The sequence below is a fragment of the Macrotis lagotis genome, chromosome 1 (genome assembly GCF_037893015.1).
Source record: "Macrotis lagotis isolate mMagLag1 chromosome 1, bilby.v1.9.chrom.fasta, whole genome shotgun sequence".
NCBI lineage: Eukaryota > Metazoa > Chordata > Mammalia > Peramelemorphia > Peramelidae > Macrotis > Macrotis lagotis.
The window spans coordinates 835,852,661-835,865,557 of NC_133658.1; the positions used below are offsets into that span (position 1 = coordinate 835,852,661).

At 40.2% G+C, this 12,897-nt stretch overlaps 1 protein-coding gene across 2 annotated transcripts in view; it reads right to left on the bottom strand.

The window, feature by feature from the left end:
• The window catches only part of RNF121 (ring finger protein 121), a 107,204-nt gene that overhangs the window by 22,102 nt on the left and 72,205 nt on the right, over nucleotides 1-12,897 (bottom strand). For both annotated transcript variants that reach the window (XM_074217322.1, XM_074217323.1), the window contains exon 6: nucleotides 5,748-5,868. In XM_074217322.1, coding sequence (XP_074073423.1) covers nucleotides 5,748-5,868 — 121 coding nt within the window. The remainder of the gene's footprint in view (nucleotides 1-5,747; nucleotides 5,869-12,897) is intronic.

Sequence of the window (12,897 nt, forward strand, 5' to 3'; positions counted from 1 at the left end):
TATAGTATTCTTTCCAATCACTTGTCAATCAATCCTCTACATACTGATAAAGACAATAGGACTCTGAATGATCACCTATCATTCATTTCCTATCTCAAAAAAACTTCAATGAATTGAATCAATGAATCTCTAAATTCCTTTTTGAGAATTTGGAGAGGTCTCAGTTGGTCATCTACTCTAAACTATGCATGAAAGGAATTCCCACTAAATCTGATAAATGGTTATCTGGCACCTTTTGAGGTGTCAAACTTAAATTGGCTTTTTTTTTTTTTGGAGCTTTTCTCTACACAAAGATTAGTTTTCTTTTTTTGTGGAGAGAAATGCTGCCGGGCACCTGTCTGGGCTCTCCCGGGCTTTACTTGCCCCAGATGCGAATGCTGCGGTCGCCGCCGCACGAGGCCAGCCGGGTCCCGGTGGGGGGCCAGGCCAGGAAGCAGCAGCGGGAGTCCGGGTGGGCCGGCACGCGGGCCAGGAGCACCAGGGAGTCCCGCATGACGGCGCTCGGGCCCCGCCGGACCCCGAGACCCCCGCTCCCTAGGCGGCGAGCCAAGGCTCGGGCCTCCGGCGGGGTCCGCGCTTCTTCCGCCCCGCCGCCCCGAAAGCTCCTGGGAACTGTAGTTCCCGCGAGCGCGGCGGCCGCACTGCCTTCTGGGAGTGGTCGTGGCGGCCCGGGCCCGGAAGCGCGGCGCGCTCTCCCGCAGGCCCCTCGGCGCCCAAGCGGGCGCGCCCCGGGACGGCCGACCGGGCCCCAGGCTTCCCGGGGGCGCGGCAGCCCGCCGGAATCATATTTTTAAATTACAATATAAAGGATGTTAATTATATTAAAATTGTCAAAACATTTTTTAAAAACAAGTTCATAGCTGTTGGTTAAGAACTCTTTCCTTAAAAGCCTTAGTTTCTCATATCTGTTACCTAAACTTTGGGCATTTGTATAGATACTTAAGGTAATGGGGAGAGGGAGGGAGAGAGGGAGAGAGGGAGTGTGTGAAGCTACTCTCTAAAATATCTACTTGGAGGATATGTATGGAAAGTATTCTTTCCTTCCTTGTCAGCCAAGATCATTTAAAGTTAAATTCCCCTCACCTCAAATTATTCTCCATCTATTCTACATAGGTCCGTTCACCCTGTCGCTAGATGTTGAAATTATACTCTCTGAATAAAATCAATCTCAGGTACGACCTGCTCTTTTTATGTGGAGTTTTCCTTCAATTACCCAGCCCAGAGTAATTTCTCCTTTCTCGGAGCTCCCATAGACTCTGAATCTACTCAGCATAGTTCAGTTTTTATGATAGTGAGTTATGTGCATTTTTATTCTATTTTAATATAGTCATTTATGTACACGTTTACATGCATATCATGGACGGTAGTTAGTAAAGTCACAAGATTCAAGTCCTCATCAGCCACTGAATACCTATAAGACTTGGGGCTCCATTCTTCATCTATAAAATAAGGGGATAGGACTAGATCATCTCTAAGACCAGCTTTCTAGCTCTTAGGGATTCTGAGGTCCCCTTCTCCGACAATAACTTTGAGGACAAGGATTGGATTAACAGTTATATCTTCTACACTGACTCCAAATACAGGGCTGTGTGAAAAGTTTATTAAAGTTTGAATTGAACTATCACCAGAGCAGCTCCAAATTCTTCCTCTAGAAGAATAATAAAGAACAGATTGTGAAGGTATGATGTGATTATGAGGTCATCTAATTCAACTCCACTCTATAGAGGAAGAAACTGAGGTCAAAAAAGTAGAAGGGATTCATGATTTCACTGTTGGGACTAGTTAAGTAGAAATATGAAAAAGTCCCATGATCCTTAGAGATATAAATATGATATTATTGACCAAGAAGTGGTCCCAAATACTATGAATCAGAGGCCAAGAACAGAGGCCTGGCTCCTGGTTTAGTCATCAACTTAAAACCCAATGTGTGAACACTAGAGAGGGTCAAAAAAGACTAAGTAAAATAAAGAGAGGCTGAAAGGTATTAGAAAGAGAAGTCCAAGGAATAAAAATGGCTTACCCTGGAGAAGTGAAAGTCTAAGAGTGTGACTCAGTGACTCTGGAATCAGTTATTGAAGATGGACTCTCCATTTTTGTTGGCTTTAAGGAAAGGACAGGAAGTGATTTGCCTGAAATCAGGACATTAATTCAGATGCCTTCTCAAGAGCCTTACAGATCTGCTGTTATGTGACAATAACTGGGTGACAATCTCTTGGGCTCTCTAATTTTGTTTCTTCATTAAAAGTAAGTTTTTTAGATATTGATGTTAGTCCTCCAACTAGTTCTGATTCCAAACCCTTGATATCTTTGTAAGTAAGGCTTCATATATTTGCCACAGCCCCAAAAATCATTACCTGGAACTCTATTTTGAAAGGAAGGGCAATGGGTAGAGCAGTGAACCTGGAGTCAGGAGGACTGAGTTTAAATCCCGCCTCAGACACTTGACACTTAATAGCTTGTGTAACCTTGGGCAAGGCACTTAATCTATTATTCTTCTAGAGGAAGAAATTTGGAGCTGTTCTGGTGATAGTTCAATCCAAAATTTAATAAACTTTTTACAAAGCCCTGTATTTGTAGTCAGTATAGAAGATACCGACTCTTCTTAATAATTACCTAGCTGTGTGGCCTTGGGCAAGCTACTTACTTAACCCCATTTGCCTTGCAAAAAAACCCCCCCTAAAACAACCCCCCCCCACACAAAGATACCTCTTAAACTTATTTCTGAAAAGAGTACCTCAGAATCCTAAGAGCTGGAAAGCTGATCTTGGAGATGATTAATTTAACTGCCTTCCTTTCAAAATAGACCTCCAGGGAATGATTTTTTGGGGTCACAGCAAACATATGAAGACTTATTTACAAAGGCATCAAGGGTTTGGAATCAGTATTAGTCAGAGAAGGACTAACATAAATGACCTGATAGCTGAAAAATTTATTTTTAATGAAGAAACAAGTCACTTAAACTAATTGCCTCATATCTAGGGCTATCTCCAGTTGTCCTGATTCACATATGGCCACTGGACCCAACTCTGGAGGAGAAAGTGAGGCTGGTGACTTAGCACAGCATCCTCTCACTCAAATCCAATTCATGTGCTTGTCATGACATCACCTCCTTGATGGCATAGTCTTCTTCGAAGGTGAAGGACAAACATCATTTTGTTTTGTTTTTTTGTTTTTAGGTTTTTGAAAGGAAAATGGGGTTAAGTGGCTTGCCCAAGGCCACATGGCTAGGTAATGATTAAGTATCTGAGACCGGATTTGAACCCAGGTACTTCTGACTCCAGGGCCAGTGCTTTATCCACTGTGCCACCTAGCCGCCCCCAACAAACATCATTTTGAAAGGAGCAATATTTCTTTCCTAGGGCTGGCAAACGCCTTACTTTTCCTAGGGCTCTACACCATACTGGTTAGGCTAATTCTGTTCCTTAAGAATTTTAGTATAGGGGGCGGCTAGGTGGCACAGTGGATAGAGCACTGGCCCTGAAGTCAGAAGTACCTGGGTTCAAATCCGACCTCAGACACTTACTAATTACCTAGCCATGTGGCCTTGGGCAAGCCACTTAACCCCATTGCCTTGCAAAAACTGAAAAAAAAAAAAAAAAAAAAAAAAGAATTTTAGTATTGAAACTTTTCTTGATACTTAATTAGCTAAGAAGAAACTGGCTCAAGTTGCTAAAAAATCTTTCTGATTACCTACATACAAAAGACCAAGAAAAACTCAAACTTTCCCCCCATGGCTTGTGATTATGGAATGTCAGCAAAAATACCACTAGGAATTGGTGCTCACCTGAATTAATGTGTATACTCACTGAATATCTTTATTGAATATCTTTTCACAGTGATGGCCAAGTAAACCTTCTATTACCTGATACACAACATACTGGTGTCTCGTTTAATTCAAACTATCAAGGAACTAGCCTATATCAAGCCTAGTCTACCACAGTTATGCTTTGGTGATGACCTTGTGTACAATCAGCTATGCTGAACTTGGATGACAGATATACATAATCTATAGTTGGAACAACCCAAACCCAGTCTTTCCAGATTGGTAAGGTACTGGCAGAAACTCTGATAACTAGAACAACTCCTCTGCTACACTGCAGCATCAGAAAAGAATACGTATATTAATGGTTAACAATGATGATGTTTGTCCTTCATTCTCAAAGAAGACCATGGCTGTGACAAGCACATGAACTCAATTTGAGTGACAGGGGTACTGTGCTAAGTTGCCAATCTCACCAGCTCTCCTCTAGAGTCATTTAAGTTTCAGTGGCCAGATATGAATCAGAATGACTGGAGATAGCCCTAGATGTGAGGAAATCAGGATTAAGTGCCTTGCCCAAGGCTAGTCAATATTTGAGGTCAGATTTAAACTCAAGTCTTCCTGACTACAGGGTCAGCTCTCTACCCATTGCATTATGGTAATAGCTCATGACTGTCCTATCACTACACAGATCACATAGCAATGAGTTACTTGACAAGAACCTTTTGAGTTCAGGAGCACAAGTAATGGTTATCACTGAGTAAGCCAAAAAGTTAAGTGGATGACTAAGAAGTAGCAGATTGCAAGTTTAAGACTCTTTCTACAACCTCTCTTTGGGATACTGAACAGGCTTCTCTGGACTGGTGGATACAATGACTAAGAAGACTATCGAAATTACAGAGATAATGCTTGTCAGGGTCACAGTCATGACATCTCAAGGTCAGGATTAGGTCTTATATGGGGGGAACAAAGAAGTATAAAGTTGGATAATTTAACTGCATTGTATATAATATCCTGAAAGTGAGGGATGGATGGTAAATATCCAAAGTTACCGAAATTTCACATTTTATTAAAAAATTCTCATGTTTCCCCTGGAAAGCACTACAAAACTGTGAGCTATTATTCAAACCATTTTTTAAAACCTACTTATATAAAACAATTTTCACATGCTAAACTCCCACTGGTAAAAGAATGTTTCCCTTTATTGACTTATTAGACCCTTGGAGAGTAAATTTCTAAGATTTGGACTAGTCCAAGTTAACCTTTATTTTCATTCTTAACAATTTTAGAGACTTCAACCATGTATATCTCCTGAACCTTTATCTTGATAGCCTGTTCTCACAATAGTTGATATCATACAGCATTTTACTACAGTTTGCAAAGCTGTTTATAAACTATTAGATAGCAGCCTGGATCAGTGAAACTGTGGTAATATAATTGGAGTAAAAAAAAATTGGAATGAATATCCCAGCTCTGAACTTTTTAGCTGTTTGACCATGAAAATATCACTTTCCCTCTCCCAGCCTCAGTTTCCTCATCTATAAGAGGGGGGGGGGGATAAGAACATTTATACTACCTGCCTCACAGGTATTATGAGGAAAATAAACCTAAATATATGAAAAGGAGCTATTTTTCATCCGTAAAACAGGTCTTATACCTATAGTACTTACCTTAAAGTTATTATTAGGCTCAAATTAGAGAATGTATATAGTATTTTTATGGACCATTAAAGCTTTAAATAAATTTCAGTTATGAAGAACCTTACAATTTTCATTTTATAGATGAGGAAACAGGCTTAACATTGTTGAAGAGACTTGTTCAAAGTTAATATAACCAAATTTTCAGTTTCATGACTGAATCCAAGTCCTTTACATAACATTACTACAGCCCAGGGCAGCCTGGCTCTGATATACACACAACTGAGAAATTATCCATGATTCTCTGGTGACAGCACCAAAGGCAGCTTTGTTTTTCTGGGTGAACTTACTCCGATTGTGGAAGCCATGTAGTCTGCACACATTTCTGCAAAGTCCCGCTCAAGGACTCCATAATAAAGGCCATAAAACAGGAGAGAGATCCCAAAATCCATTGCATCTTCTGGTTTAACTCTGTTAAGGGAAGCAGGAAGATCACTCAGGAAAACATAGGATTGGCTATGCCACATCTAGTCCCTGTCTGGGCTATCCCTCTGGTCTGACAAAGGCTGAGGTTATAACTGAAAAGAGAGTACAGGAATTTTTTTGGGGGGGGAGGGGTAGCATGGGGGTGGTGTATGTGTGTGGGGGCATGACAGAACACTTAAAAACACACCTGAAAGCAAAGTCTGCCTCACTAAAGGAGAAGCCCATTCTATCCCTTGTTACCACGATGACCCTCTTGAAAATGGGGACAGTAACATGCCACACAAAGTCACTCCCCCCAGCTCCAAGTGCCTCAGCATCACTAATAATGGGTTAGAAGACCAACAAACTGGATAAACTGTTTCCAATTACTCTGCTGTGAAGTAATTTACGGATCCCTCACACCTGCTCTTCCCCCCTCCTCAATTTCAGTGGTCATCTCAATGCCTAGGACCTCAAGTTACACAGCCTTATAATTCATTTACTCTACAGGCATCTTTTAAAAGGCTATGTGAAATACTCAGGGCTAAGAACATCATTCTTGCCCATAAGATTTAGCATAGAGCCTCGCATATTAATATATGCTTACTAATTGATTTTAAATGGTATAAATAGAACCAACAAACAAATAAATATAAATTAGAAAGTCAGTGGATAAGGGTTCTCTAAAGTTCTAGGATGTCATATAAGGGTGAAATGTCTTTGGGATTGGCAGGGTAGTGGAGGGAAACCTTCCTAATGAGGTACTCTTTCCATAATAGATGTTTAAAAAATGAATTGTTGACAGAATGAATGAATGAGCTGTGCCTTAAAGCATAGATGGGCTATTATCAACACTCCTTCCAGAAACCTTCAGTGGCCTCCTATTACCTTTAGGATAAAATATAAATTACTTTGCCAGGCTTTCAATGACTTTTCCCAAAGTGCTGCAAACTACCCTTTCAGCCTTTATCTCACATTATACCTCTACTTCATGCATTCTGTTTTACAATCAAAATAGACATCTTGCCTTCTCTGCTTCATTTTACCTGCTGCTATGCCCCAATAATGATAACCTCTAGGGTGGAATACATTTCCTTCCATATCTCAGCCTGTTAAAAGAAAAAGAAATTCTTCTCTTTTTTTAAGCAAAGCTCAGATATGCCACCACTCTCTTAAAGCTATCTTTCTCAAAGCTGAAAATATTCTCTCTTCCCCTTCAGTACTTTCTCTGGGTTTCCCATCTGCCCCCATTATAATGAAAGTGTAACAGTTATTTACACACATGCCTCATCCCTCATTCCCCCTTCTCTCTCTCTCTCTCTCTCTCTCTCTCTCTCTCTCTCTCTCTCTCTCTCTCTCTCTCTCTCTCTCACACACACACACACACACACACAAGGTCTTGAGAACATGTAATGTGCCATTCATCATCTTTGTATCCTCAGCTCTGAATACAATATCAGGCTTATAGTTGGTATTTAATGTCTGACTACTAAGGGGTCATGGCAGTAAAGATGGTATCACTTGTGGTGTAAATTATAGACTGTGTTTCAGGCCCAGTAAGAACACAAAGCAACATGATTAAAACTAGTATGAGATGAAAGGGAATAACAACCCTGCTGCTGCTATAATCACTATTTTACAGATGAGGAAACTGAGACAAGAGATTACTTGACTTGCCCACGATCAAGTGGCCAGTAAGTGTCTGAGGTCAGTTTTGCATTCAGGTCTTCTTGATTCTTGGTCCAGTGCTCTACCTACTATGTGGCTTACAATGATAAGGTTAAAAAATTACTGTACTATATGGAAGGCTCTAAAAGCTTAAGAACACAAAAGGACTTCAAGTATTTGAAGGGTTGTCATGTGAAATACAAACTTATTCTATTTGGCTACAAAGAGCAAAACTAGGAGCAATGTGTCAAAACTACAGAAAGATAGTTATTGCCTTGATATTAGGACACAGTTCCTAACAATTAATGTTACAAGTGAAGGGCCCACCACTGGAAATCATGGAAGCACAGATTTGGAGGTGGATTAAGTCTCTTTAGAATTCAATCTCCACTAAGTATGGTCTCATTTTACAAATAAGGAAATTGAGCTACAGTGAGGTTAAATGATTTGTTGAGGGTTACACAGATTTTAAGTGTCTGAGACAAGATATGAACCCAGTTTTTCCTGACCCCTAGTGCTGCATCAATTATGGCTCCACAAGTCTTCTAGCAAAGGTTGAATGATCACTTAATGTTATAGAAGGAATAGAAGCCTATCCAGGGAAAGATGGAACTCCAGATGATCTCTAAGACTCTAAGCATACATTCTATAATTCTAGATGAACCTTTTCCTCTAGGCACTGTAGGCCAGAAGAATGCCACTGAAGGTTCTGAAGAGCGGAGGAACATGACTAGAGTCAAGCTTTGAGAAATTTCATCTGGCTATAATGTGTTGGGTAGATTAGAATAAGTTAGAGATGGAAAGGCAAGTTAAGATGCTAATTTAATAGCTCAATTGAAAGGTGATAGAGGTGATGGTGCCTGTCCTGGGTTAGGATAAATCTTTCAAAAAACCGGGACATCCTCATAAACCAAGTGACAGAAGGTGAAGAAAAGCTATTCAATTATTTCTGACACAACTTACCATGGGCATGTTTCAAGAGCTATAACTTGAGTACTGCAGTCATGGGTGGGACTGGGTAATTGCTAGAAACTGAAGGAAGAAAGGCATGTAAGAGTTGTCATCCTTAGAAGACCCATAGAAAGAGGCAGCCTGGGACTACTGTGTCAACTTGAATATAAGCTGCCGGCTCTGACTGCTTATAGCAGGGGACTAAGGAGCTCAAAGTTATTCTGGGAGACAAGTTTCACCAGGGAAATATAAACTCTGATGCAGGAAAGATCCTAAATACTTCCAGGGAGATCTTTATTGGTACCTCTCTACCTCAGCTCAATTTAAATCTGTTAAATACTTACTCTAAGGTTCTGTGCCTTGGGTGCTAGAGAAATGATGAAAACCAACATAGTCCCTGTCCTCCCAAGTAGTATATAACACGTATTTAGATAAATGTGACATGAGGAAGAACTGTAAAAAGGGCATAGAAATGGTACAGAACAAGTACTCTTGGTCCCTGAAGAAATAGAAAGACTTCAATTGGTTATAATGTTGAGGGACTGTATTGAAAGTGCAGGCAATAGCCTTCAAGACTGCACAAAATAAAAAATTAAATGTTATCTATGCATATAAGATGTTTAGTCAACCTAAAGGCATCATATAATTGTGAGTTATTTTTTATCATTATTCTTTTTTCCCTATTTGACTGCAAATACCATGAAGGTAGGAATATCTTAGTATGTCTTAGCAATAACTTTCTCTAGTACTTTGTAAGGGGTTCTCTATATAGCAGGTACTTAATAACTGTATGTTGCCACAGTGGCATATAATTACAATCCAATTAAATTAGACTGGAATTTGCTTAACTAGATAGTGCTGTGACATACCTATGTATATCTGAGACAACTACACTGCAAGGAAGGATCTGAGGGACCACTAAGGCCATGTTGTATTCTGGGAGAAGCAAGCCCAGAATATTTTAGCTAGTCAGGTGAGATCTTCCTGTGTTCTCCAGAACTGTTCAATTTCAGTAAATTTTCCTAGGATTCCAAGCTTTGATCTTACACTTGGCTAAACTTAGAGGAAAGGGATTTTTTCACATCTTAGACTGAATAAAAATGTAGATCAGGGTGTCTAGGAGAAGCCAAGCATGATGATAGCTATGCCTGTCTATTTTGGGATCCTAGAGGAGTGGGAGGCAGAGAGGAAAAAATAAAGGCAAGGAACAACAAGATCTCTTCTTGCTTTAATTCATAAGAAGTAGACCAATGATTGCTATAGTATCAGTTAGGCTCTGCACAAGCAATTAAGATCTGCCTAAAAATGGAATGGGTTGCCTCTGGAGGGGGTGTTTTCCCCTTCACTGGAGGTCTTCAAGTGGAGTCTAGTTTGTTTTTTTTTTTTAATAGAAAGGGTCAGATAGGGGTTGAAACTAGATGACTACAGGGGTTCCTTTAAAATCTGGTGGGGGGGGCTCGGGGAGGCAAATGGGGTTAAATGACTTACCCAGGGTGATACAGCTAGTGACAAGTGTCTGAGACCAAATTTGAACTCGGGTCAGTCTTCCTGAAGGTTTGATCTTTTTTGACTATATATAGACACACATACACACACACACACACACACACACACACACACACACACACACTCAAAGGAGAGGAAGCTTCCAGAGTTTTTACCACAGACAGATGTTGTAGGAGGACATAGAGAAAGGATTCAGGAAGCTCCCCATCTGGAGGGTGAAACATGACCCCCAACTGTAACTCATAACCTAGAAGGACAGATCTCTGTTCATAGGGTTGATTTATTCAGCTTTCTGGGAAAACGGGGGGAAAATAGTTGTATATAGTAGCATTTTTTTATCTCTTGCCCAACTGACTGGGTGGAGGAGGGAGAGATACCCAGGACAGTGATATCCCAGTGGGAAAGATGTATTTTGTTTTGGGGTTTAGAAGGAACAGCACAATGGGCTGTGGGTTCTAGGTCAAGAGATTCATGTATTAAATTAGGTTTGGGCAATTTAAGATAACAATGATGTTGTCAGGTTTAAGTATTGACCAGCTAGAGTCCTATTCCTAATCTTCATACAATTTTCTTTCCCCTTGTTGAGTAAACTCTAGAAATGAACTCTTGTGGTTCAGTTGTGTAGAGATGACAAGAAAGGTAAGAGAATGAATTCTAGATTTGGGTAGTAAGAGAGAGAAGGAATTGGCATTTAGAGATTTGGTAAGTCAGAGGTTTTTAAACCAAGGGGGCTAAGCAAGATCAGGGACCAGTAAGGTCAGAATGTAGGAATTGGGATTCACTGACAAGAAGAATATAGAGAAGTAAAAGAAGAAAAGCTCAGGCATAGGGTGGGGTCTCCTGAATTGGTTCTTGGAAGTTGACAGTAGAAGGTATGAGGATAAGTAAGTTTTCTTTTGTGTTCTTTGTATCCTCGGCTCCTAATACAGTGCTTTTTGTGGAGTAGGTGCTTAATAAAGAAGAGATGAAGATATGATACTATAGAAACTAGAACAGTCAGTAAGGCAAGAGGCCACAGTGGCAAGACACTTCCTGAACCCTCTGATGTCCTTGTCATGTATCGTGCAGTGTAGTTATGTTTGTAGCTTGGATTCTTCACTAGGTTCAAAAAGCTTCAAATGGCTGAGGTCTGCTTTATTTTTGCACTTCTCTAGTGCCCAGACAGAAGGTACTAACCTAACATTGTTTGTTATTGCTAATGGACTATTATGGAAGTTTCACCCAGGAATACAAAGCTGATTTGTTTCTTTCAAGCTTGTCCCTGGGGGGCAAGGAAAAGTTCAGAGTACCTTCTCCTTGTTCTTTGTAAATTCACGCAATCAAGATCTCTATAGCCTAGATTTTTCCAGAACACAGTCCTATCTAAGGCAGTGTGATATTTTAAAAAGTGCTGATTTCGGAGTCAAAAATCCTAGGGTACAGCTTCAGTTCTGACATTTAATAATGCATAATTGCATGCTCAAAACACCATTCATGACTCCATATTTATATCAGGATAAAATAGAAATTCCTTAGATAAGCATATGGCTCCAAACTATCTCCTCCAGCTTCAGTTTCATATTACTCTCCCATCATACTCTGTTTTAACCGAATGGACCTACTTCCTAACACAAGATAAAATTCTGGTCCCTCTCAAATGCATCCCTTCTTGACTATTTGTTGTAACTACCTATTCCTCTAAGGTAGAGCATGGGCTTTAACTCACACATAAAATCCTGATCATCTCCCCTCTCCCAAAATGACCTCCAATCCCTCTATCTACTAGGACCACTCATTATTACCTTACATGTACCCACATTAGTGGTTCTTAGAAATCTCCTTTAGGGCAGAAAACTTAAAACTGTGTTGAACTAAACTGAAAACTGGGATAAAAAACTTGGGCAAGTCATTGAAGTTTCAGACTCCCCATTTGACAAACGGGGGTAATTATTTACGTTGCCTACCTCCAAGGGCAATGTGAAGGTTCAATGAGGATCTCTGTCAGCACCTCAGAAAAGACAAATCCATCAGAGGAGTGAGCTACTTTTCTTATTCTCATCTGTAGCTGACTTTGGAAAAGTGCATTCCAGCCTAGACCTCTTCTTCTGCTGCAGCCAACAACCAGGACCTGGGAAGCCTAGACTCGTATTTTTTCAGTAGACAGACTTTTCCAAAGACTGTTCACATGTCCATTTTCTCATCTGTTTCCCATAATGGTCCTAGGAGGGAGGCAGCTCTCAGAGCAAGGACTTGGGTTCTAGTCCCAACTCTGTCACTGATTTGCTATATGATTTTAGTCATTTTCTGCCTCAAACCTTTAGGTTCCTTTCCTAGAAAATGAAAAGATTGAACCTAATGATCCCTAAGGATCTTTTTAGCTTAAAATTTTATAATCAATCACTGCTAATGCTCTTTATGAATACTTCTGGGAGACATTCAAGTTGGATAGCTCTATTAGCTCCCTCACAAATTATTTTGACCCAGTAGTTACTTTTACTTATCTAGATTCTTCCTGCTCTTCATTACCACAAAGCACTGAAAATAAGTTCTATTGACAAATGGTAAATTCAAATGACAAACTGTCACTTTACCTTCCTTACATTATTGGACCTTCAATATAGCTCCATCTGGTAGGTAAACTTCACACTCTCAACTTTACAGGTGAAAAGGTACTCAGGGACATCATGTAACTCAACTGAGGTTTGAGTCAGTGCAGATTTCTTTTTATCATATCCCAGGCCTCAAATGCAAACCCCTCCACTGCTCTCTGATACTGGTCCCTCATGTACTACTTGAGGCTAAGCATTTAGTGCACTTAGCCTCAAGAGAATTGGCACATAATAAATATTTGCTGACTGAATAAATGAATAAACCTCCCCTTCAGCTGGGAACTCTTTGGAAAACAAGGCCAAATCCAACCTTCCCCCTACT